Source organism: Rhea pennata, chromosome 5 (assembly GCF_028389875.1).
Source record: "Rhea pennata isolate bPtePen1 chromosome 5, bPtePen1.pri, whole genome shotgun sequence".
NCBI lineage: Eukaryota > Metazoa > Chordata > Aves > Rheiformes > Rheidae > Rhea > Rhea pennata.
Genome location: NC_084667.1, coordinates 40419962 through 40442383, shown reverse-complemented (window position 1 = coordinate 40442383; position 22422 = coordinate 40419962). Strand labels below are relative to the sequence as shown.

The window sequence follows — 22422 nt, the reverse complement described above, 5'->3', positions numbered from 1 at the left end:
CAAATAACATCATACTAATAATCTGAACAATGCCAGCCTTTGAAGCTGTGTTTTGATTTCTTTTTCACCTCTACTTTCCCTGATGGCCTGGTTCCAGGATGGCTTATTAGTTATGTCAGTGTGAAGTCTCATTTTATTATGAGTCTGCACAAGCCACAGAATTAGAAAATAATTTATACTGAAGGAGTCATCTAGTCCAATGCCCTGCTGAGAGCAACACCAGCTTCAAAGATAGATCCAACTCCATGCTTCTGGAGTCTTCAATCCTGTATAAAGTCACTGCACTGATACCTACGTTATTTTGCTTTGGAGCTTGCTTAAGTCATTCTCTGTTAATAGCCTGAGTGTTACTCGAACATGACTGTGTTACTGAACCGGTTATGGAAACTGCACATGTATGGGGCTGAAGCTGGGCTAATAAATCCAAATGGAGCTGAGCTGACTTCTTGTTTATGGAACTCATAATGGTCTTCCCATGTAAGAGTCACACAGATAAATAATTTTTTGTTTGTATTTTTACCTATTATCTTACCACACACCTCCTGCCTACACTTCAGAACATTTCTGGTTTGCCCCTCTTCTTACAAACCTATTTCTACAAGGTTATTTTGTCTGCTTCATAATCTGGAGTCTTGTTCTTGGGTGTTAAGCTAGTTTCATAGAATCAGTAAGGTTGGAAGGGACCTCTGGAGATCATCTAGTCCAACACCTCTGCTCAAGCAGGGTCACCTAGAGTACTCTTCTCCTAGCATACTGATTTCTTAACTATGCATAGAATGGCTTTAACACTTATTTTATTCAGTAACACTAACAACCTACCAGTTGTTGACTTGACTGTAACAAGAAGTGATGCTGATGATGTTCTTGGAATTGTGATTTTTGAAGTTATTGTTGGAGTAGTGGTCTCTGTTGATATAGTAGCTGCAGAAAAAGTACTTGGTGCTGTTGGCAGCACAGTCATCGGTATTGTGACTGAAGTAGAGCCTCTTGTTACTTTAGGTTGCACTGTTTTTACAATGAGAAGAAAAAATCCAAGGTTAAGAAATAATTCTTGATAATCCATTAGAACATGCTTATGTAAATTAAAAAATATTTTTGGAAGTATTAGCACTATCTGTAGTAATAACAACTTGTAATAACTACCTTCATTTTAAAAGAAAAAATTGAGAAAATTTAGCTAGGTAGCTCTTTTGCTATTATTTTTGGTCAATATATTGAGCATGAACTCTAGCAGAAGCTTTAAAATTTTTTTCATTCCTTTAAAGTGAATTTGGTATGCAAATTTGTGCATATTAAGAGAGATGGAATTGTGTAATTAGCATTTTATAATTCAGGCAGCTAACAGTGTAATTTTTTTTCCCAGCCCTTCCACTGGCCAATACAAAAATACCACTTGTCAGTAAAATTAATGGAAAAATTTTAGATCAGTATATATGGATTCCTTTCCTGGATCAGGCTATAGGTGCTTATTAAACTTAGTCATAAGTTTCCATGAAGACCTTCTTAAAATGTCAGCGTTACATTACCAGTCACCACTACGAACTGTGCTGAAATTTTTTGGGGATTTTATATGCCAGAGATGAGATAGAAGTCCTTATCCACTAACAGAGATATTTGATTATTGGTATCTGGAAATGCCTAAATATACTCAAGAAACATTGTTCTCTCTGTAACTTTATTTCGCAATTTAAGATGTCTATCATATTTCTGGTAAAATTTTTGTGATAATTGTGATATTGAGTTATTTTTCATTATTGTGCCTTATGCATATGAAACTGGTGAAGTCATTTTATCAGGCCAGAAAGTGTATTGCTTACCTCAGAAACACATATTAGGACATATATCAGTGCTTAAGTAGTAGTTTAGTCACTGACTTAAACTAACCTGTTGAAGGTGAAGATGTCTCAGGTGTAGTAGTAGTGCTTTCCTCTGCTGTTTTATAAAGGTAGAACAGATTAAATTTGTGAATTAAAACAATATATTAAGAATACTCCAAATATGGTAAATTTCAGATAAGAAGATAAATAAACTGCATTCAAAGTATCGTGTTAATTAGTGAGATATTCCTCAAGGTGCTTACTATTATATTTCAGTATTAAAATTCACACTGAAAGAATTAAACAATTATAAGAAATCAACACACCTCATAATAATCACAAATATGAGCATGTTTTTACTGCTTCTGTTATGATATTCATGCTTAAGGGCAGCCTCACTTTTGAGGGATAATTCAAACATGTTTTCTGTATGTAAGTAAGGACACTGACTGTCCTGGGACACAGGTTAGAATTGTGTAACATTAAAAAACATTGGCCTTAAGTTTTTTTACATCTGCATGAAACTCCAAACTGTGCAGCTGGAGTCTAGCCATAACATTATCTAATCACCAGGTTTCATAGCAGTACACTGTATCATAATAAACCATGAGATAAAATAATAAAAACATATCTTAAAAAGGGAATTGCTAGGTAGAGTTCATTAGCTAGATCCTCTTCCAGATGTTCCTTTTGTTTAAGAAAGACGTTGAATATATCTGGGATATACATCTCTGCTGTGTCAACCCCTCAGGCAGATCAGAACATCCGTATACTTGCAGGAACACCCCAACTTTGGAAAGTACTGATATTTACACAGAAGGCAATTTTTAATCTTGCTAAATAAATCAATTAGGATGATCCAATGCCTGTATTTTAGCAGTCCCTCACCTAATCCTTTCTAAAATTTAGGTTTTTTCCTTCCATTGTTTATCAATCGAAGTTTTACATAATAGAAGTACAGCAATAAGGTTATTTCAAAGGAGAATGGTGCCTGGATTAATCAAGAGATACTAAGAAAAATATCCTCCTTGAGAATATACAGTGGTTTTAGTATTATTTTCTAGTTACTGTAGAGAAGGAGGGTGAGTATATAGATCTCTGCTTACCACATGGCATGCATTGTCCCTTCTCATGGTCAAAGTATTCATCATGAGAACAGTTGTAACAGCCTGAAGGAAGATAATTTTGTTTTACATTTCTCAGAGAACAACACTGCATTTGTATCATTTATAATCTAACTTTGTACACTTCTGATATTAAAAAATTGCATTGATCATAACATCATATATTTAAAAAAGCACTTCCAGTGCCATCCTCTGAAAAATGGTCTGCATAAAAAACAACTTTTCTGTTTTCTTCAACTATATTCATTGTCTAATAAAAATATTCTCTTTCCTTCCACATATTTCCTTCTTAAGCAGAACATATACCCTTGACTGGTACAAATTCTTCAAGATAGGCTGAGCTCAATGCTAGATGTAATACTGATATTGATAATAATGATATCATATCAATTACATATTAACATTGTAGTAGTAATGTAAAGATCAGTAAAAACTGCCTCAAAGATAGCGTTGATTAGAACACCTTTAGAACACCTTTATCTAACTGTGGTATGACTGATTAAAACAATAGCAGTAAAAGTAATTATCTTACTGTTTTCCGGTTTACAACAATATAGATTATTACCTTCAATGTTGACATATTTGTAGTTTTGATTTGGACAGTTACATGGTCTGTAGTGCCAGGTGCAGTTGTCACTGCTATAGTCATAAGAGTAAGCAGTCTCACTTCCTGATTTTTTATGAGAATTGTAATAGTCACAATAGACAGCTAAAAAAAAGTGGGGGGGGGGGGGGGCAAAACAGGAGAAAAGTTTAAATTTTTCAATTCTTGACACATGTTTTCTCAAAGGACTAGGAACAGCGAGGACAAAATTATTCAGTAGTGTTTGAGCCAAAAATTTTGTCATTGAAGTAATCACTTATGATGCAAATTGACATTTATGCTCTAGCAAAGTGAGTTTATCCTTCTTGCAAGTATACTGTACAGGCATTTCTATATATTTTTAATGTATAATATAGTGACATGTTAAAAAGAAACCATCAAAGATGACAACTCCAAATATTGATTTACAACATTCTAATCCTTTTTTCTCTCCTGTGTATAGTGTTCTGGAACATATTGCTATTTTTTCCTGTTTTACAGTGTTCTAGTCAACACAGCTGTCTTTATTTCCTTGAAATCCACAGAGAAAGTGATTTTATCATAGTTAAAACGAATACGTACATATTGTTCACAGTTTCATGTTCCTTCTGATGACAAAATGACTTGTTCATGGAGAAATATATGGCTTGTCCATGACTACTTTATTTTTTTCTCTTATTGCTCCATGACTAAAAAATACCATAACTTGATTAACTTATTACTAATGAAAAGTACAAAGTTCAAAACCAAAGTGACAAAAGTCAACTATTTGTCCATACAGAAGATGCAACTTTGGGCATATTTAGATAAGCCATTCCCTATGCTGAGGTATTAATATACTCATAGTAATAATTGTCTCTTACACCTCTTTATGTTTTGACCGAACAAAAATCCCACTAAAAGCAAAAAGTTATCAATGTATATCACATGTACCTTAAAAACAACTTGAAGAAACTTACGACAGAACTCAGGGGTCCTCCAGTCAATGCAGAGACCTTTATCTAAGCATGCCATGGCATACACTGCAACAGCATCACACATGCACTCGCAATCCCCTCCAATGTCACAACCACAAGAGTCTCGGACACAGGCCTCATAATAGGGCATACGGTTCACCTATGTTGGAAAATTAAGTAGTAAAAATTCTAAGATTCTTCTGTTCTTGTCTATTTGTTAAGAAGTTTTTTTTCCAGGGCTAAATAATAGCCCTTAATTCAGCAGAAAGTGAAGTGCACTTGTTCCATTAAGTGATGGTAGCTAGTATTTCCTCTAAACATTAAAATGGTCAAAGCAATAGCACAATCTCACTTCAGACAATCATTTTTAGTAAGAATATAGGTCCCCGAAAACTAACAATAGAAGCTGATGATATTTTACCAGATATGAACTTCTAAATCCATACTGATCTTGAACACACTATAACTAAACAAAGCCACATTCATTCAGGTATAAATGTGCAAGTTCATCAGCAGTATACCCTCCACGGATATGTATAATCACTGCAGCATTATGCATATTTCTCTCTTGTGTTCACCTCTGGAAAATGGAGATTTTTTCCTTCACAAGGCTTGGTTCTGATGAATTTTGTGGTATTTTCATTGACAAAGTGGGTAACTTAAAACAAATAGAAGGGTTGATGATATCTTGATTTCCTACATCTTCTAAATAATGCTGTTGATTTACTAATGAGAACAAGGTCTGGGGGTTTTTGTTTTTTTTTTTTCTAACAAACCTAATGTTTTCAGAAAGAATAAATGGTGTATTAATCAATGTCAGGTATCATCAATAGACTCACTAATTTATGATACTTAAGTCTTCATGTTTTTTTTCATTCTAGTATTTTAATTATTCAGCCTTGCTTAGCTTTTGTGCTAACAAAAGGGCGGGTGAAGGGCCAATAGGAAGGATTAAGATTAATAAAAGGCAGAATATATTTCATATATGTATTATTAAAACATTTGGGAGAAGAGAAAATCAAGTGTTGGACTGTGAGCAAATACTATTTGGCAGACTGTAGATTATGTCTACATAAGAGAAAGCCAAAACAATTCTTACCTTATTGTGACAGGCAGAAAAAACTTGGCTGTTGATGATGGAACATGTCTTTTCTGCCCAGGCTTTTCGGTAAGGGTTCTTGCTACAGGGGTCCACTACAAAGTACACATCCCCACAGAGAGGATTCTCTTTCCAAGAATTGACAAACTCCAATTCATTTGATGCCACATACTTGCTTCGAGTCTCAAAGTCATCTTTCATATTGCCATTATAGTTCCCACACAGGCCACAGATAGTTTCCTAAATGGAATAAAGGCATTAATGTAAGTTGAATGAGTTACAATAGCTTGCCTTCCCTTTTTATTATTGTCATTGTTTCCTGTGTTTAGTAGTAAATGTGATCTATAAATACTCTAATATGTTGGTAAAGTCTGTGCATGAAGTCCTGTTTATCAGTGGATGAATGTGTTTTTCCTCTTGAGTGTAATCTGCTATAATTTAGAGATAAAATTCAACCAAAAGATGTTATTGTTGCATATAGCAAAAACTCTTAGCCCAAAGATTCCTCTTATACAGTAAGGCAATTGTTTAGTCATCAGTCTCTACCGAAAACCTCTACTGTTTTGGAGATAAGGCTGAGCAGAAAATGAATCACTAGTGGCTCCTCTGAAAAGCTGTGCCATCACAGAGAGTTGAGACAACTGTAATCAAGTGCGCAGTTCAATCTGAATTGAAGGACAGTTTACTGAGGAAGTTATTTTTTAGTACCTGTGTTTCTCTGGAGATCTTGATGAAGAAGTTCATGTGCTTGTTCCAGATAAGGGTCATGTTGTATTTTCCTGGGATAACAATATCGAACATCACATGAAGGGCATTTCTTTTCACTTTATATCGCACTAGAGGATTTTCCCCAGAAACAGAGAAGGTTTCATCTCGCAGTATGAATGTCATGTTCTGAAAGAAAATTTTTCCAGATATTGTAACTTATCAAGTTCTAGTACTTTCCATACTTGGCCTGTGGTATTACTAGAGATATTGTACCACTACAGATTATCGTGTCATTCACGCTTATCTTATGGTAGCCAGAAGCTGCAGAATAATGTATTGTCAGTGGTGACACAGATCTTACAGGATAAGTGAGTTTCTTCAGCTTGCTATCCTATCTCAGAATAAGTGAATTTTTTTCTTTTATATTATTTCTTTAAGCATATGCAAGTTTTGATGAGAAATACACACAAAAAATCTGTCTTTGTAATACTCTCATTGTTAGATGCAGCAGCTTTCTGACTGCATTTGGTGGAAATAATACTGACACCTACATGTAACCAGAAGAGGAAAAGAGGTCTGTTTCCATGCATTTTTAGGAATAAATGAATAGTTATAGAGAGAAATTAGCTGTCTCACTTGAGTATTTTCACCATCTCCCGATCTCATTTGTACTCTTACATCTTTTCTCCTGTCATATCACAGTGTTTCAACTGCCTAAACAGCCAACAGAAAGATTAGTCTGGATCATGCACTTACAAAACTGTAAGCAAAGAAAACAACAAACTTTTCCATCACAACATTGATCAGCTGACCCTGCTTATGTTACTCAGAAAAGTGGCACATGTGCATTACATGTAGTGACCATTCCTTGGGATAAAAATCTCATCTGTCTGTATTCTTTCTGTCTGACAAAGAAGGACTCTGAGATTATCTGATACTAAGGGGCATTACTGTCCCATAGAGCTGAGAATGGCAAAACTGATCTGATTTAGGAAGATTTCAGACAACAGTGGGAATGAGACTAACTGTTCATTGCTGTAGTGTCACAAATATATCTTGGGTAAGTTAATAGAGAACTGGAGATATTTTGAAAAAGCAGATTATTAGCTGGGCTTAGAAAAATCTGTAGAGGTTTTGCCCATCATCCATGATAAGAATGCCTTCATTTTAAATTACTGTTTTCCTGACTGAGTTTGGGAAAAAAATCAGTACCTTTTGACTGACTGATTCACCATTAAGTGGTTAAATTCAAAATTTTATGGTTCCTAGATAGATCAGAAATCAGAAATCCAAGGACTGAAATACTGAGGGGAAAAAAAAAAAAAACCCACTGAAGCTCTAGATTAAGCACATTAACTTAACTTTGCTTACAAGGTACTGCTTACAAGACACTGCTAAAGTTTCCAAAAGTGAAGCACTGGGCTGAAATGGCTATTCAGATGAGTAAAAGTAGAACAGTAGAATGAGGATCTTACCCCAAGGTAAATGTAGATGGATCTGGAGCAAGTAACCCCAGATTTCCCACAGATGACATTCTCCGTTACAATTTTAAAGGAGGAAAGAGGTCTATTAACACTGCAGCCATCCTAAAAAAAACAAACAAACAAACAAACAAAAAAAAAAAAAAAAAAAAACAAACAAAAAACCAGATTCTGTGCCTGAAGTTTTCCGAGTTACAACAGAGGAAAAGAAAGCTTAAGCATGCCATAGCTGTGATTCTGCCTTTCAGCATAGCAGGCAATCTTTATTTCATATCCTCACTCTCAATGTGAGAGATGGCCTATCTGTGACCATCTCAAAACTCACTGCTGGTTATTAATGCAGAGGTTTTACGTATCTTATAGCTTTGGCAGCTTAAGAATTTTATTCATTTCAGAACCTGCATCTTTGTATGGAGAAAGGAAATTGTCAATGGAGTATTATGCTTTAGTTGGTGGGTGTTTTTTTTTTTTTTTTTTTTTTTGGGGAGACCTCTGATTTGGTAGTCAAGGTGACATTACTTTGCTGAAAGATATACTTGGCTAGTATATAATGGGTATTCATCAGTGAATATTCAAACATTTTAGTAAATTCAAAATGCTTGCAATTTCATGAAAACCTACATCTTTAAAAGTAAAGGCTTTTGAACTTGAGTTTTGAAATAAACAGAAAATATTAAAACATGTAAGTGTACATAAAGATTCTAAGTGCTCTATGGAATATAGATGCTTCCTAGGATATATTCATCGGCCATTTAAATCCAGCTATTTCTTGATGCTGAGGTGCTGCTAGAAGAAGCAGTAAGGTGGACATTACCATAGCTAGTATGTATTCACAGTTCCCGTCAAACACAAAGCGCTGTCCATCAAAAGTGGTAATGTGACCTTCTCCATAGAGATTACATGTTGAGGAACACCTAGACTTCTGAACACATTTCCATTTGCCTCTTGTGCAAGTGCTGGGAGTGAGAAGAAAAACCATGCTCAGATTACAAAGGCATGCCACTTCAACATTTCTTTTTATATTCATGCATTTTATAGGTAAGACATTCACTTAACTGACTTGTGTACACTCTAGCCAAGTTATAATTAATAAAGGAATCATACCAAAAAGCTAAGGACTGCTGAGAAAACTTATGCATGATAAAGAAAAAAATCTTAAGTCTCTTTTTGCTTTCTTTTTTCATTGAAGAAAGAACATGAAGCTCATTTCTTTCTGTTTTTGCTAAGAATAGATGCCACTGTCCTGTGTAGTTTGGGTGGCGGTGTTTTCTTAAACTAGATTAGAAACTGCAAAGGGAAGAGAGTTGTTGAGAATATTGCTAAAAAACTGAAATATTTTTGAGAGAGAGGAGAAAGACTGTCTACTCATCTTTATTTGGGTATAGCTGTTAATACTTGATCTTATATAGTTTACAGTTACAGACTGTCCTCAATGCCATCTTATTCCTGGATATGCAGACTGCAAAGATTATCCTTGAAGCCAGTGCAGCTGACTAGTAGACCATGACCTTTTCATTTATGCATATACATTGCCAGGTGTTATGCTTGTCTTTATCACCTCAATTCTTTGTTGCTTAGTTCAGCTGTTGCCATTTCCTATTCTCCTGCCAATTAAATCCTTTTATCGTCCTTTGTGCAGTTTAGTGAAACAGGATCACTAATGGAAAACTGCGACTCTTACCAAATCTCACATTCAGTATGGATCTGCTCATCTCTTCCATAAGCAAGACCACCATATTCACAGGGACACTCTTCAGCTGGTACACACCTGCCATCAAGATTCTCATATAGCCCGTTAGTACAGACACAGCCTGATTCACATTTAGTAGGTACCTGGTAAAGATAAATAGATTCCAGAATGAAAAGAAATGTAACGAGATCTGTTACAGTTTATGTTGTACGTGACTAGTGTCAAGAGTCAATATGTGCTAAGTTTTGATCTGAATTTTATGATTTTACTAGTGCTAATATACTACTTAATTATACTAGTTTCACTAAAGCTGTAAAATATGTTTGTTGTGTGAGATAGCAAATATTCTTGAAGACTCTGAAAAAATTATCTTTCCATGTTACTAACTTTCTGGACAAATACAGTATAAGTTTATTTTTATGAAGGAAGCCTCTTACATTATAATTCTTCCAGTCAGTCAATTTCCTTAAAAGTGTAAGAAAAGCCATAACAGGACAGACCAAAATTTCCTCTAGCCTACATCTCCTGCAACCTGTAACTGTCACTAGCAGGTATTTGGGGAAGAATAGAACAGGAAGCTTATACTTAATGTTCTAACAGTTTCCAGTGACATGCAGGTTATGGAGTACCTGAGCCAGAAGTGATAGTCATGGATTTTTACTCAATGAATTCAGTTAATCACTTTCTGAAGTTTATATACATTGTTAGTGTCTACAGTCTGTGCAAACAAGTCTGATGTTTAACTATTTCATGTTAGAAGAAGTATCTCCATTCATTATACTAGAAGGAGCTGAATCCTGGACTTCTTGAGTTCAACGTAACAACTAGAATATTCTTCCTCTCAGAGTATTTATATCACAGAGCTGTGAAACTCACACAGTCAATTCCAGTGGCTAACATCTGACAGGTAGGGGCACATGTAGCTCCATACTTGTTTTCTAACCTGTCAGAACATGATATATATTTCTTAGGAGCTTTGCAGCTTTCTAGAAAAAAGGAAGACAAAGAAACAGCAGATTGTGAAGTTATGAATTTATAATATAGAGGAAAAGAATATTATTCAAAGTAAGCTGTAGCCAGACCCATACCTGCAGGATTTTGAGGTTTGCCAGTGCAACTTAGCCTCCCATTAACACAGTAGCTAGGGGGGAAAAAAAGCAGGGGGGAATTTCAGTGCAATTCTCTCCTAATAAAGAAATTTTTAAGTTTTTGCATGATGAGTTCGCATTTTTCACCACTGGAAATCTTTCATCTATATTACTAGCTCCTCCTCCAAAATGAAACATGTCAATTTGCTTCTCTATTTTCTGCAGTATACAGTAACATCAGTTTTGAAAGTGAATAGTGAGCTATCATCTGGTTTGTAGATAGTTGTACAAATGCTGTTGGGAAAATCTTGTACTATGATCTACCAGAAATGATCAGATTTTACTTAATATTCTCCAATTTTTTCCTTAGCATTGAGAAGCTTAAAGTCGTTTGTTTTTTCAAGTAATTCCTTTAATGGTGTTTGTATTTTAGGAAGGAGCGCAAAAGATGTCTCAGAAAATAATCCTTTTCTATTAAAAGCAAAGCAGACACATGAAGACACCTCCTTCTCATTTTCAGTTTGCTCATCTTTGAACCTGACAAACTTACCAGGTAATCCCACCAGTTATTGTTGACTGGTCTGGTAAAATGTATTTTCTATCTTCTAAATAGCAGGGACAATGAGATTTACGAACACATTCATTTTTGTGGTTTAAGTACATTCCTTTAGGACAATGGCAGCCTTCAATTGGAATGTCAGTCGGATGGCATTCCAGGGCTCGATTGGAGAGTGACAAGCATGTCCTGTCACATGCCTGAGCATTGTAGCTGAACGTTTGATTGCCAGTACAAGTAATGGCTGCAAAACAAGACAAGAGTTTCTGTTAAATTTCATTTTCTTCTCCTCTTCCCTGTGAAAGATGCTAGGTTCAGAGCCATGTGCTGCACACATTCTACCAATAGCTTCAACGCTTATTCTATTGAGACCTTCAATGCTCTTACTCCTCTGCCTGAGGATATGAATCTGCAGTGAAAGACACTTCAGAGAAGGTCTTAAAACCTACCTTGGAGCTGTTGGTAATTTTATAAAGGTTAAATATTATTTTATTAATTCTTCGTGTATCTTGAAATGCAATTATGCAAAAAGAAGCTCTACGGAAATACCAGTATTTTTAATATAACTTTGAAAATGGTGCTGCTGTCTAAATTGCATAATAACAAAATCACATCTGCAACCAGAGCCCTTCTTTGTTCTTTCTTATCCTGTGGCACACTACAGATTCATTTACCTGTTAGTTTCATTATTTAAATATCAAGTCCTGGAATCATCCACGTATTCACCTTAAAGCCTATGAGCAGTTACTCTGATACAATCTTAAACGACAACCCTTTTTTCCAGCAGCCAAAATAGAGCAGGAAAACATGTTTTTTTCCACTTTCAGGCACTGTAGTCTTGATCTCTAGCAGAGCGTTTATGTATTGGATATCTGCTATTCCATTTCTGTTTTCCTTTTCTTTCCTTTGTCTATTTTTTCATTGCTCTTAAGGTGATTTGGACACTCTTTAGGATACTACTTTACTGTTTAAGGTGTTTTGTTGAGTTTTGACATATCTGTGAGGTCAGCAGCTCCTGGGAATATGGCTTTTATGCCAGCTAGTTGGCCTACTGGAGCAATAAGTAGTTATAATGACTAATCTGTAGTTTTAAAATATGGATTCTCATTCAACTTTGTCAAAGGTGAATCAAGCATGGGAATTTTCATGATGGCATACTTTCAGGATTTGGTTCAATTACTTACTGCAATTGTCCATACTGTTTCTCCAGTTTTCAAGGATTAAACCCATTGAACTACACACTCGTGCGTATGATCCCAGAGCAGAACAAATATAGGGAAAAGTCTCCTCATAATTACAGGCTTGGTAGACGCATCTCTGAAACCCAACACATAGAGAATACTCTGTAACTACGGAGCAGACATCTGAAAATGTTAAAATTCCTGACCAGCAGAGGTAAGCCATGCAAAATACATTTTTTGTGTAACTAGAACACAGATCAAAATGATCAGATTAACTGTGTGGTTGACCGGAATAAAATATTCTAAGTAGCTAAAACAATGCCTTTGTTTATTCACTGCTTTTCATTTTTAATTTTCAAAATGTTTCATACAGATAGGCAAATATAATGAGCTCAGTTATACATATGGGAAAATCAGTATTTTACATGGTTAAAGCTGTTGATAAGCAGAATTGCAGTGTGAGCAAAAATATCTTCTGATTCCTAAGGTTCAGATTGGCAGTCTATGGTTAAGCCAGGCTTATAGTACAGTGGAAATGTAATTTTCAGAAACACTCTTGTTCCTGACCTATTGCATGTTGCTGATTAACATTAGTGGCATACTGTACATGAGTACATTCTGGTCCATATTTGGACTACCTCTGTGCACCATCTATCTTAAGTTCCTACCTTATAGAAAGGAATAGGGTTCACCACAGCATGGCATTTCTCAAACACTGTACCCTTCTTAGTAAGAACAGAGCAATGAGTCTCAGCAGATATTTCTAAGAAAAAAAAGTTGTGGATATTAAATACTAGAGGAAGTTAGGAAAATGGGATGAAGAAGAGAGAGAGAGGCTTAGAAAGGATCTCAAAAGCCCCCCAAAAGACCAGAAGTGCTTCTGTTATTACTGACTAAAAGTGGACTAGCTACTGTTAAAGCCCTCCAGTAATACAGATTCCATAACATGCTAGCACAATCTGCCGATCATCAGAAAATTAATCTTCCAGAAAAACTGGCTATGTTGCAGATTATTTCTTATCCTTCCTACCAGTGATATGGAAGGCAATATATTATTTTCATTTTAATGGATCTGAAAACAACAATTGCACTCCCACTCATTTTTCTCTTTGTTGAGTTATATTCTCCCCTTTTGTTTAATCCTTCATCTTAGGCCATGCTTTCTAAACCACTGATTATCCTTTCTGATCTTCTCTGGATTCCCTCCAGCTGGTCACTGATTTTCTCAAACTATATTTTTATTTTCTAGCAGCAAAACTGGATGCTTCACTCCAGCTGAATTGTTAGCAAGGATAGACAGAACAAAAGGATAACTTTGTATGTCTTGCAGACTATACTCTTGTTCATACAGCACTTATTTTTTCCCTTTGTGTACAACAGCAACGCAGCCCTGAGAAGGTAAAATCTGGATTTCAGCCACAATACTGGTGAACAACAGTTTAAGACTTCCATGGCTACCACAACTTCACTTTCAAATATCAGCACAAACCTCTGATTCACCTTTTTGATCACAGATCTCTAGAATGGGATCTGGTAAGTTCTTCCAGTAAAGGTATATTCTCAGAAACTTCTTGGCCGTGGTGAAGGAATCTGTGAGACTCAATCCTCTCATTTTCTCAAGCCCTTTTCACTCCTTTGCTTTGGGTTTATGAAGGAGTTGACAAAGCTAGCTAGAAAGATCACTCAGAACAGGATCAACTACTTACTGTTCAGTTGACTCATAGCACAAGGGTCAGTCTCTCTCTCTAAAGCAGGCTGACAATTTCCTGCCCTCCAGGAATCTACAAACAGGGAAGCTGTCCCTTCAGTGATATCCATGCTAGTCATGAAGTCATCTGTCGTGTCTCCATTGTAATTGCCACACAAACCTAGCAACATGAGAAATGCAAGAGATGACTGAAAATCAAAGAATATGTACACAATGGTCTATGTTTCATTCCTGTACACAGTGATAAAAATGTGGTGGAGTGTTAACGAATACTGTAGGTAAAGTAGCCACCAAACCTTGAGCATGTATCTTCTGCATTCAGTCATTCTGACCTTTTAAATTCTCAGGTTAAAATAATCCAGCTTTATTTGCTAACACGAATTCATATAGAAATTTCTATTATTTGCCTTGGTTTTGGTAAAAAGAACTTTTCAGTGATTTTAAGCTATGTAAAAGAGAAAGGCCATGAAATACTTGTATAGTTGTGCATGTGTTTTCTGAAGTATATAATATCTGTAATGGCACAGACTATATATTTAACCTTTTTTCACATCTAAAGCCTCTCTGTAAATCCACACAGATAATTAGAATGTAGGATATGCCTTGGTGGCTAATATTGTTTCAAAGTAAACATACGCATGTCCATCTAGTTCTTATCAGCTAGAGAGCTTCTGGATTCTTTAATGGTTTATCATGTTCATAGTGATGGTTCATTGCGTTCAAAGCTCAGTGTGCTCCAAGATGTAGAGACCAGCCAGGCTAATTCATTGCTCCTTCATTATGTCAAGAAGACATATTTGAAAAAGTCATGTATAAAACAGACATAAAAATCAGTATTTTATTATGCATCAAAAATGTCACCCATCAAATTCCATTGATTATCTTAAAAGTTACCAGGACAAAACAAATTCTTAAAAATGCACAGTAGTTTTCTGACACAGGTAATTTTGTTGGGTATTTTTGAATCCAGAGAAGAAAGTTTATTCTTAAAGGATGACTACTAATCTTTCAAAATTACACTCCTTACATTCTCTCTTTCACATGGGGACTAGATTTCTTACCTCGGGTTCTGCCTTTGAACTGTTGTCCAACTTTCACATGAGCCTGGAACACAGGTGATGTTTGAACTACAAGTTCTAGCCCAAAGGTTGTATACATTTGAATGTAGACTGAGGACTGTTTGAAAATAGTGATGTCACCTAGAAGAATAAGAATATTTTAAAATAGAGATTTTGGTGCATAAATAAATGTTATAGCATTCTGTCTACACATGTGTTCTCCTTCCACATACAATGCTCCCGAGAGGAGTAACAGTACTGGGAAAGATTTTTGACCTTCCTCTAAAACCTCTGCTATTGGCAGTAGTTAGAGAAAAGATGTAAAATAGAGATGTAATATAACATGCATTTAACATACATTCCCTTTTTCTTTACCTGATCTGTAAGGTAGCCGCTTCAGTTCATCATCATCAGTAAGGAGTTCATTTTGAGAAATCACAATTTTGTCCTGTATGAATGAGGACACGGAATGAGAAGTAAATATCTACACTGATGGTATTTATGTTTTCTTTAACAGAAGCACTCTATTGCCAATCACCTATCTAATAAGAAAAGATGGATACAAGCTTTTTCTCACACACTATTCCATACTGTTTTGAGCTTTCACTTTGAAAATCCTGTAGTTTTCTGCACAGAAACTCTACCTTCCTGAACTGATGTGGCACCACAGATCTTTGCTGCATATGCATGCACTGAAACATGTATCTATCCCTCAAATTTTTTCAGTTCAGCCTACTAGCAATGCCTTTAAATACTTACTTTGCCAGTCTGGTTACTGAAATGCTGGCTAGACTGTGGGATGATTGCTTACCTTTGTTGACAGGTAAATTAGAGCACTAAGTGATGTCTCAGAATGAGAGTAACCAGACTTCCCATACACAGCCATTAGGGTTCCATTGTGTGGCAGGCTGGAACTCTGAAAGAAAATAATGAAAAGGTGTGTTTGTGTAAAAGTATTTGTAGGATAAATGCACATCACAGGAAGACCTCAGTTTGTGTAACAAAACGAAATCAAAGACTGACTAAAAGCATATACATTTGTGCATTTCTAGATTTCAGAAAATTACCTTCATAAGAACATAAGTGCAAACTCCATGGAACCTGTAGGATCTAGAATCAAACGTGGTAACAAAGGATCCTCCTTCCAGAGAACACCTTCCAGGGCAAGGTAAGTCTATGCAGTTCCACTGACCCATTGTACATTTACTGAGGAAAACAAGAAATTCTATGTAAGATTATTCCTGTATTAAGTCACTGTGTATCAGCAAAGATGATTAAAACTGCTGAGACTGCCAGAAAGAAGTTGTAAGTACTGATATTTATTTTGTACTAATTTTACCTGCCCTTTCACACAGCAGCTAAAAATAATACTGCTTTGTATGGTATGAAAGAACATTTATATTTGTAGAAATGAACCAGGAAATGAGACAAATGTAGTTCCATCTTCAATTACCAATATATGGTTTATGGCTTTCAAACAAGGTGAGTTTGGAGATTGTTTGATACACTTGTAGCTGCCAATAGAAAAGTTAGGCTAAATTTTCCAATCATTTGGTGAGGATGTTTTCCGCTCTCTCTTGAAAGAACCTGTTTCTACTTACCAACTTCTACATGCTGCTTTCATTGTCTCACCAGGAGCATATTTTTTCCCATTGAGTGAACATGGGCACTGCTTAATGTGAACACATGTTCGATTCTTTGAGATGTCATCAAGAACAGTCCCTGAGAAGGGGGATTAACAAAAAAAATACACTTTTCCATATCTTTACTGAACACTAAGGCTAGTATAACTTGCATCCTGCTTAGCACCCCTTCCAAAATTGGCATGAGAATGGTATTCTTGCACAGTCACTGCCCATAGAAATATTAGAATATGTGCTGGACATTTGCCCTTAATTAAAATTAAACTGACTTTCTACAAGTGATAACAGGGCTTGGCTACTTTGTTATATGAAAGTGTAAATAATTGTCTTCATTTCAAAATTGAACTTAATCTGAAATAATGGTAAGCTTGAATGTTATTTTTTCCAATTGCCTCTATATGACACTGTAATTAAGTTGGAAATCTTACACATTCGAGTGTTTATAGTCCTAAATCTATTTCCGAATGTGTAGCTCACAACATATTATTTTTGACTACTTTAAAATGGTGATGATATAAATACCTATATCACAGTAACCCGAGAGAATATTTCAGTTCTGAAATTTCAAGAGAAGATCCAAATAATAGTCATAATTACAGTTTTTACAGACAATTTCATCTTGAATTGTTTTAAAAGGAATATTCAAGATGTCTATAATATTTCAGAACTTCTCTGAGGTACACTACTTCTTGAGAGAAGAAATAAATTATATCTAACTCAATTTATACTGTAAAACAGAACTTCAAGCAGATAGTACATAATTATTCCATCACATATTACGGTCCTGAGAGGAAGATGCTTTCATGGCTCTCTTGTGAACAGTAACCACGGATCTTTCATGACTGAGACTGTTCATGACTCCAGTTATCTCATGTTATCTGAGAAACTGCAGTTCTAATAGCATAATGGCCTGAAATGCACTGCTGAATCATTGTTTAACAAGATTATTTCAGCTGACTGGCTATAGGCTAAAAAAGATTTGTATAGGTCATACAGGATAAGATGAACACAAAACTGATACCTTCTGGACAAAAGCAACCATAGGTACAGTGACTGGAACAGCTGTACTCTGGGTTGGAACAGGTTTTAACACATGGAGAACCACATTCCTCATAGATTTGGTTAGCAGAACATTTTCCCACAGCTGTAACAAACAACCATGCAAAGTGTTAAGATATTTTAAATAGTAAACTGGAGATTCTCTCATCTACCACAAAGGAGGGAGAAGACCTTGTGAACTCTTGACACTAACCTTCTCTTACCCTGTCCTGATACTCAGTTCAACATCTGAGTATTCATCATCATCATATTCACTCTAGTCTTTATTCATTTTTCAAATCAGATTTAAGAGAAACTCCTTTTAGAAGTTTGAAGGATGGCAAGCAGGTTATAATGCAGTCTAGCAAACTACCATAAATCAGATTTTCTGTAGTACTTGAAGTACTGGAAGAATACAATTCCCTGATCTTCTGTATTGTGCTTCTCAGACATTATTTATTTTTCAGATTGCAACTACCTAACAATATTAACGTCTAGAACTGAAAACACATGTTTTATTGTGTGATAACAAGCAGAATTTTCTCTCCATCTGAAAGAGGAAAATAAGTGAGCTAGGAAAATGGGAAAGTTAGCAGTGAATATGACAAAAAACAATAAAGACTAAATAGTTCATTACCTTTGTATGCTTGGCATTCATTTGCAAGTTCTGTTTCTCACCTTTTGTTTTTTGGGAGACAAGGGCTCCCATTCACTAACTTGCAAATCCTTATTTTTTTACTTCCTTAGTTTTGCATTTTATCACTTTACTACAAGTTCTAGTAATTGTCTATTGCCAGTTTTATTTTACTGTGATAAGTAAGAATTTTTGTACAGTTCTGTGACTGTACATGGTGCCTTACCAATATTTATCGAAGTCTATAAAATGCTCTGAGGAATTACAATTTTGGAGGACTAAAACCAGTCCAGAACAACCAAAAAATAAAATGGGTTACAATTTATTTAAGATAACATTGGAGAAGTGGTGGGGAAGAATGATTTCAGGAAGAAGTGCAATTTTAGGATAACAACGGAACTTATAGGTAAAGCTTTCAGTAAGTACAAGGAAAGAATGAAAGAAAATTCCCGACTAAATTCAAAGCAAAAAAATGAAGAGCAACACCAGTACATGAAGATCAAGAGAAGAATAGAAGAATATGACACGAGAAACACAGATACTGCAAAATCATGCAAAGTCGGGAAAGTAACAATGATGAGATGATAGACTATGGCAAGTCAAGCAATGATGTCAGGAATATAATTCAATTGGGACTTCACTACTCTCATGCTAAAATCTAAATCGTAGCCAATCTCAAAGACTTCTGCAAGAGGATAAGAAGCAAGGGGTAAGGAAAAATATGTCCCTGTTAAAGCAATTTATTTTAAAAATTGCTGCTCATGGCCATGTAGATATATAAAGGTTAAACAGAAATATGATTAAGCAATGTATTTCTGAAGGACAGCACGACATTATGCAACGTCATTTTGAAAGTTCCTCTTTCTTGGTATGAGCTGCATCTCTGGTAATCTAATGTGTGAGTTGGTTTAGAAGTAACATCAGTTTAGGTTACTTTTGACTCTCTTATGGCCAGCATCTTCTAAAACAATGAATCTGTGCTATGTAATACTGATTATAGGTTAAACTTTCAGGCAGATCCATTTCAAAAAGTGAATCAAAACTTGATTAACAAGAAGACACTTGAAAAAATATGTGTCTAATCATGTACACTTTGGAGAGTAGCTGAAGATTTATTCTGTTTTCTTTGTATTGGTAGTTACAGCTAAGAAGATTGGTGGAAAAAAAGGATGAGAGACTGCAGTGACAGTTTACAAGTTGTCTCTCTTTGCTGGCTAATTTACTGAGTAGAAAAACAAACAAAAATATGCTAAGTAGAAAGAAAAGACTCCTGCTGGAAGTTTGGGAAATTCAACAGTTTTCACATGGTGAGTACTTCTCTTTAAATTGAACAGCCTCTGATGTAGATCTAGGAGCCACCTTTCATGCTTCCTCTTTCTTTGAGAAGAATGTCTCCCCTCTTAACGCTTTACCCAAGACCACTGCTGTTTCTTTAAGAAAATCATTTCTGCTTGATTCATGTCAGCAGAGACTTCTATAATCAGTTGTAATAAATTCCAGTAAAGAATCATTCTCTCTATATAAAATATACAGCAAGCTTGTGTAAAACCTTGTGCCTATAAAACATTTAAACTTACAGCAGAAGTTTTCATTCCTCCAGTTTAACACCATTTGATGGGACATAGCACATTGTCTTGAATACTCTGACAGGGTAGAGCAAGTACAATTGTTTTGTCCTGGCTCACTGCAGTCCTGCATATCAAGCTGACAGCGAACAATAAACCCGTCCTTTGGCACACTGCAGGTTGGTGACACCAGGTTGAGTAGCTGGGAGCAGATCATTGCCTAAATAAAAACAAAATCAAAATTGTTCCCGGTAGCATTTTTCTCATGTGAAAACCACAACACAACATCACTGCTAATTACGATTTTCTTGTTGATTGTCTGCTACACCTTAGTAATGTTTAGCTAAATTAAAATGCATGAGAAGTTCTGCAAATGGAAGGGAATATAAATCCACTGTATAATGGATGGATCTTGTATGTTGAATTAGTTCCACTTCTCATTAAATTGAAAATGAGTCATCAATCTCCCCTAATAATTGGTGAGAATATTACAGATGAAGTATTTTGTCTTACGGAGATCCAGTCTGAAGAGGAAAGTGTTCAGGGCAAACACCATGTGGCAATAACATATTTCCTCTTTGAACATGCCTTTGATGTGTTGATATTGCCCATAATGTTGCCTGCTGAAATATCACATTTCAAAGAGAAACAGTATTAAAAGGTTCAAATTCTGAGTCAAAGCGAGTTCTCCAGGGAATCAAATTAGTTTTTCAATATGAATACAAGTAATATTTACAACCCTTCTCCAGAAATGCATCTTTCTCACCACACCTTCAGATACTCCTGTTCTTGAAGCCTGCTTTTAAGTCATACAAATCCAGCCTCAATAATACCTCTAGGCCCTTTTCAAAATCTGTTCTGATGCAATGAAGTCCTTTTCTTTCTCATATCATGCTATATACATCTTTTGACTTTATTTTTTTCCATTTAGATTTATGAAATCACTGCCACTCTGCTGATGGTTTCTAATCTGTTTTTCCTTCTCTGTTAAAATTATGGTGCAGAAAAGCCAAGAAGATCTTTCTTACATATTTTTTGTGACGAATGGCGGAAATTGATATCTCCTCAGACAGGCAGATCTCTGATGGATCATCCATTTTTTGTAACGCAGCAAATTTGTATGTATCCAGCAATTTACCTGTAAATTGAAGGGTTATGATTTGTCAGGAAAAAAAAGTATCAATTTCTTTAATGGTTGCTTTGACATAGTAAAAGCCAGATTCTGCTTTCTCATTGTGAAAGGTCCTATCAAGTCCAATTTCCTGTGATGGTACCTCTTTTGTCCTCTATCCGGAGTCTACTCAGTAAAGTGTACTTTTAACACCTTGATCATTTCTCTGAGCTATTTCCTTATCTATCACTTCTACAACCTTACAAGGTATCAGCTGCTAACATTTTTCTATCAGTGGTGTTATCTTTTCCATCTGCCAGTTCATGCCTCCTCTCCCCATTCCACATTCTTGTGTTTTCCCTACATGTGGCGTTAAACCCATCACAATCTAAAAATAAATTGTATTCATTTTAGAACTCTTCTTTGTGACGTGTACAGAAAACTCCAGTGTTGATCTGAGATTGCAGCTTACTGTGCAGCTTAGTGTCTCCAAACTAGCACTGCAGTTCAGATAAGCAGTGTGCTTCTGAAGTAGATCTTCCAGTCATCCTGACTTACAGCAGTTTGGTTTGAGTTTAGTGTGGTCTTGGTATATTGCGTTCTTTCCAAAGAAACCAAACCAGAAGATGTACTCTAAGAGCATGCCCAATGGGCTCCACCTGCTAATGGGCACAAGTTCATCAGACAAGACTAGAGCAAATCTGAAGTAGAATCATAGAATCATAGAATTGGTAAGGTTGGAAGGGACCTCTGGAGATCATCTAGTCCAACCCCCCTGCTCAGCAGGGTCACTTAAGAGCATGGTAGACAGGGTTGCATCCAGGTGGGCCTTCAAGATCTCCAGAGAAGGAGACTCCACAACCTCTCTGGGCAACCTGTTCCAGTGCTCCGTAACTCTCACAGTGAAGAAATTCCCCCTCACGTTCAGGCGGAACTTCCTGTGCTTCAGTTTCTGCCCATTGCCTCTTGTCCTGTCACACAGGACAACTGAAAAGAGTTTGGCCCCATCCCCTTGACACCCTCCCTTCAGGTACTTGTACACATTGATAAGATCCCCCCTCAGGCTTCTCTTCCCCAGGCTAAACAGGCCCAGCTCTCGCAGCCGTTCCTCAGAGGGCAGATGCTCCAGCCCTCTGATCATCTTTGTAGCCCTGCGCTGGACTCCCTCCAGTAGCTCCATGTCTTTCTTGTACTGGGGAGCCCAGAACTAGGTGCAGTGCTCAAAATGAGGCCTCCCCAGGGCTGAGGAGAGGGGCAGGATCACCTCCCTTGACCTGCTGGCAACACTCTTCCTAATGCAGCCCAGAAGACCATTGGCCTTCTTGGCCACAAGGGCACATGGCTGCCTCATGGTCAACTTGTCACCCACCAGCACTCCCAGG

At 36.2% G+C, this 22422-nt stretch overlaps 1 protein-coding gene across 1 annotated transcript in view; it reads right to left on the bottom strand.

Moving 5' to 3' along the window:
* MUC6 (mucin 6, oligomeric mucus/gel-forming) overlaps positions 1-22422 on the bottom strand; it is a 49823-nt gene that overhangs the window by 17489 nt on the left and 9912 nt on the right. Inside the window, exons 6-30 of the mRNA XM_062576355.1 lie at positions 20958-21067; positions 19942-20149; positions 17714-17836; positions 16651-16771; positions 16117-16255; positions 15861-15965; positions 15425-15497; positions 15053-15190; positions 13990-14151; positions 12952-13046; positions 12287-12419; positions 11097-11346; positions 10547-10599; positions 10335-10444; positions 9450-9601; positions 8583-8724; positions 7763-7873; positions 6288-6473; positions 5580-5819; positions 4484-4640; positions 3507-3650; positions 2924-2986; positions 1885-1932; positions 1527-1535; positions 820-1005 (exon numbers count right to left, since the gene is read on the bottom strand). Coding sequence (XP_062432339.1) covers positions 820-1005; positions 1527-1535; positions 1885-1932; positions 2924-2986; positions 3507-3650; positions 4484-4640; positions 5580-5819; positions 6288-6473; positions 7763-7873; positions 8583-8724; positions 9450-9601; positions 10335-10444; positions 10547-10599; positions 11097-11346; positions 12287-12419; positions 12952-13046; positions 13990-14151; positions 15053-15190; positions 15425-15497; positions 15861-15965; positions 16117-16255; positions 16651-16771; positions 17714-17836; positions 19942-20149; positions 20958-21067 — 3258 coding nt within the window. The remainder of the gene's footprint in view (positions 1-819; positions 1006-1526; positions 1536-1884; positions 1933-2923; positions 2987-3506; positions 3651-4483; positions 4641-5579; positions 5820-6287; positions 6474-7762; positions 7874-8582; positions 8725-9449; positions 9602-10334; positions 10445-10546; positions 10600-11096; positions 11347-12286; positions 12420-12951; positions 13047-13989; positions 14152-15052; positions 15191-15424; positions 15498-15860; positions 15966-16116; positions 16256-16650; positions 16772-17713; positions 17837-19941; positions 20150-20957; positions 21068-22422) is intronic.